Source organism: Phalangium opilio, unplaced genomic scaffold (genome assembly GCF_054372755.1).
Source record: "Phalangium opilio isolate 3A_F unplaced genomic scaffold, DU_Popi_V2 ptg000344l_1, whole genome shotgun sequence".
Classification (NCBI taxonomy): domain Eukaryota; kingdom Metazoa; phylum Arthropoda; class Arachnida; order Opiliones; family Phalangiidae; genus Phalangium; species Phalangium opilio.
The window spans coordinates 1,910,998-1,914,171 of record NW_028324227.1 but is presented as its reverse complement, the minus strand read 5'-3'; the positions used below and the strand labels follow the sequence as shown (position 1 = coordinate 1,914,171).

Here is a 3,174-nt window from a genome sequence, read left to right as displayed (position 1 = left end):
GACACCCGCGGCACTTCGTAACCCCGTTCTCTTAATTCCTTCTGCCTGCGTCTTTTTAGCCAGTTCCACCAAAATGTTAAATACGCTCACTTTATTCTCAGGAGCTATTTAACGCGAATATAATTTTCAAAACGCGTCATTTAGTAAACGACTAATTTTCAAATCATTCAAGACCCATATATTTTTATTTCATACATTTAATTTTTATAATAACAAAAAAATACAAAAATTAACTCTAATATAATTAGATAATAACTGGTCTATTTATTTCGCCAATTTTCTTATGCAAATTTGATAAGGAGAGGAGAGTACGAGGATTCCTGAAGTTCCAAGGCTCGTCGCGCGAAAGTTACCGAATCGATGATGAGCCAATGAAAACGGGGCTTATAAAAAGGAAAGCCTCGATTTTTTTTTTCTCATAAGCCTGAGCTACGTTAAAACTAATCCACTGGGCAAACCAAATTTTGTCAACGGCGAGAGCTTCTTTGGAATTGGTATGTTTCCATTTTTGTTAAATATTTCTAAACGCAACGAGTCAACTAAAAACGTTTGCCGAAATCTGGGTATATCTACGGTGGAAGGGGGAAAAAAAGTTACCGCGTCGGAGTTAACCCTAACTCCTAGAAGCGTTCGAAATGGTGGCTGTTTCAGAGAGCGCGCCAGGCTTCGGGCAAGGGGGAGGGAACCTTTTTTAGCGCGGACATTTTTCCCGCCAACAAACAGCAAAGCGCTTGTCAGTTTTAAGGCCAAAAAAGTCAAGAAAATTGACTTACCCCGCGAATAAATTGTACAAAAGCTTCCGGTTACCACATGGTGGTCAATCTTCGTGGACCATTATTTGTAATATTGAAGGACAGCATTTTCAACGAGAAACTACGAAAGCCCTTTCCCGCCTAAGAGCGGTAATAGCGAAGCCCCGGATGACAACACACGATTTTGGGTAGGTGGATGCTGATGGTGTCGGGAGGGGGAGGCACTGGTAGTACGGAATATTCTGGCGCCACTCCACCCCCACCCCTCACTTCACTTTCGCGCGCATGAGCCAACTCTCGTACAGGTAGCTTATTTAGGCCTATAAAAATCGTACAATCTCGCGTTTTTCCCGCGCGCGAATTTATTAATACGGTATACGAAAAACAATTAGGCCTACGCAATGATGCCTTGAATGACGTCATTTGAGAAATTAAACTTATTTATGGTGGATGATTCAATGTTTTACGTCCTTCGCTATGAAATACTACTACAGAAATTGCGCCATAAATGCATCTTGTACCATTTAAAAAAGCGAGAGAGATTTTATTTCAATTTATCGTGTTAACAACTTGTTGAACCTTGAAAATGGCGTTTATAAGAATCAGAAAGTCAATGAAAAGTGATAATTTCAAATCGTAAAAAACCACCGTTTCAAAGTCCGAGGAAAGGAACAAATGGTTTTATTGAAATTGCGTGGGTTGCTAAGGGGCACCGATGTATTGACATCGACGGCAGCCAAGCAACGATTTTTCATTCAAGGGAGAAAAGGGGGTTAGAGAATGGAGAAGCTGGGGGAAGGCGGGAAAGTACGAAAAGGGCTAAACCTCGCCGATAGTAAGTCTATAGAGGTAACAACATCGTTGTACACCGCAGCCAAGCTCGGGCTAGGGAGGAGGTACGTGGACGAGCTTTGCGTAACATTGCAAGGCGACATTGAATTCCGCATAGTCGGGCTCCCGTGGACAATATAGTTGCGGGTTTTATCAGAATTAGATAAGGTAATGGGAAAACATGTGGTTTGTCGTTTGACTTTAATTGCTCCAGAATTGTCGGGTAGATAGATATATAAGGTTTTTGAAATGACTGGCAGAAGAATAAGGCAAAAACCAATAGGATTTGTTAACTTTATGTTAATCAACTTCTGGTTTTATCGAACACTATGGAGGAGTATCGATCCCTCCTTTTAACGCGCGTTTTACTACTGAAAAACTGAAACTAACCAGACATATTTTATGACAGCTCCAATCATCAATTAAAAAAGAAGATTGGAAAGGAACCTAATCATGTCCGATTCTCCGAATTTTCCCACTAAAGAGAGGAGACAAAAATGTTGGGCTGCTAGAGATAAATTTTGGGCTTGCTTGGACAAAAATGCTGGCGCCAAAGATAAAGATAGAGACGATAGTAATAATCCCTGCGCAGAGTTTAAGAAACTTTACGAAAGCGAGTGTCCACCCGCTTGGGTGACGCACTTCAATCGCAAATACGAATTTGAGAAATTCAAGGCCAAATTAGCGAATGAGGGATTTGATCCATTAGACAACAAATAGCCAACCAATTGTAAAGAATGTTATTTATAGAATTAATTGTTAACGAAATAAACCTTGTTTTCCATTGAAAAGTTTTATTAATTTTCCTCTTTCGTATTATCATAAGTTCATAAGATATGTTCCATAAGTTTGTCACTGGTTTTTGAGAGCTTGCCATAAAGTGTCGTCGGTGAAACGTCATAGATTCTCGTAAGAAGATGGACTGCTACCTCAGTAAGCATTACGAAGTATAGGTAGTGTCATTCTTATCGAACATATCTTATAAACTTATGGTATTATATTTGAAACTTTTGTCCTGAAACTTTCCCGCGCGAATTCCAAGGGTTTTGGCGGCAAAGAATTTTCTTAATTTCTTCTCCTTTGTTTTTATGGGTCGAAACAAATAGTTCATTCTTACAAGGTAAACGTTTGAGAAAAGTATTTCAATGTCGTTGAACATTCTATTATTTATTTTTGTGGTTCCTTATTTTCTCGCGGAATATAATTGTTTTAAATCGACGGGTCATTAACCTCGTAAAATCTTTTTTTTTTTAATTACGTAATATCACGTGATGGCCCGCACTATAAATTTTTGAATCCTCCATCTTAGTTTAAGTTGGTTCTACTTTTCAATTTCACTAGACTACTGTCGAGTCTTCGACACAGACGTAAAATAGGTCAAGCCCGGATATTTTTCGCGTATCACGAGAGGGAGCGGTATTACTATTTTTCTCGATGTTAGTTTGGAGCTGAAGGTATGTAAACAATTGTTTGTTAGTTTTTTGAAGAAGAAGAATTTAGAATATTTTTTAGCAATTAAAACTTTCTGGAAAGATTTTCTTTTCTTTCTGTGAATTATGTTTGATTCTAATTTGAAAACATACAAAATAAA

General features: G+C 38.4%; 2 protein-coding genes across 5 annotated transcripts in view; both read left to right on the top strand.

Annotated features, from left to right (window-relative positions):
• The window catches only part of LOC149610017 (ceramide synthase 1-like), a 38,123-nt gene that overhangs the window by 28,234 nt on the left and 6,715 nt on the right, over positions 1-3,174 (top strand). Inside the window, exon 1 of one of the 2 annotated variants that reach the window (XM_089859914.1) lies at positions 2,894-3,037. The exons of the other annotated variant lie outside the window; for it this stretch is intronic. The gene's annotated coding sequence lies outside the window, so the exon portion shown is untranslated. Of the gene's footprint in view, positions 1-2,893; positions 3,038-3,174 lie in introns of those variants that run through there. 2 annotated transcript variants of the gene reach the window in all.
• On the top strand, positions 101-2,374 carry LOC149610018 (cytochrome c oxidase assembly factor 6 homolog). 3 transcript variants are annotated; one of them, XM_089859952.1, is made up of 2 exons: positions 101-494; positions 1,993-2,374. In XM_089859952.1, the coding sequence occupies exon 2, from the start codon at positions 2,037-2,039 to the stop codon at positions 2,301-2,303; it is 267 nt and encodes an 88-aa protein (XP_089716078.1). In that variant the 5' UTR covers positions 101-494; positions 1,993-2,036; the 3' UTR covers positions 2,304-2,374. The 3 variants fall into 3 exon arrangements, with proteins under 3 accessions (XP_089716078.1, XP_089716080.1, XP_089716081.1); XM_089859954.1 differs by lacking the exon at positions 101-494 and adding an exon at positions 808-940; XM_089859955.1 differs by lacking the exon at positions 101-494 and adding an exon at positions 1,178-1,751.

Bases quoted from the DNA above. Each gene is read 5' to 3' on its own strand.
- LOC149610018 (XM_089859952.1), top strand. From the start codon at position 2,037: ATGTCCGATTCTCCGAATTTTCCCACTAAAGAGAGGAGACAAAAATGT.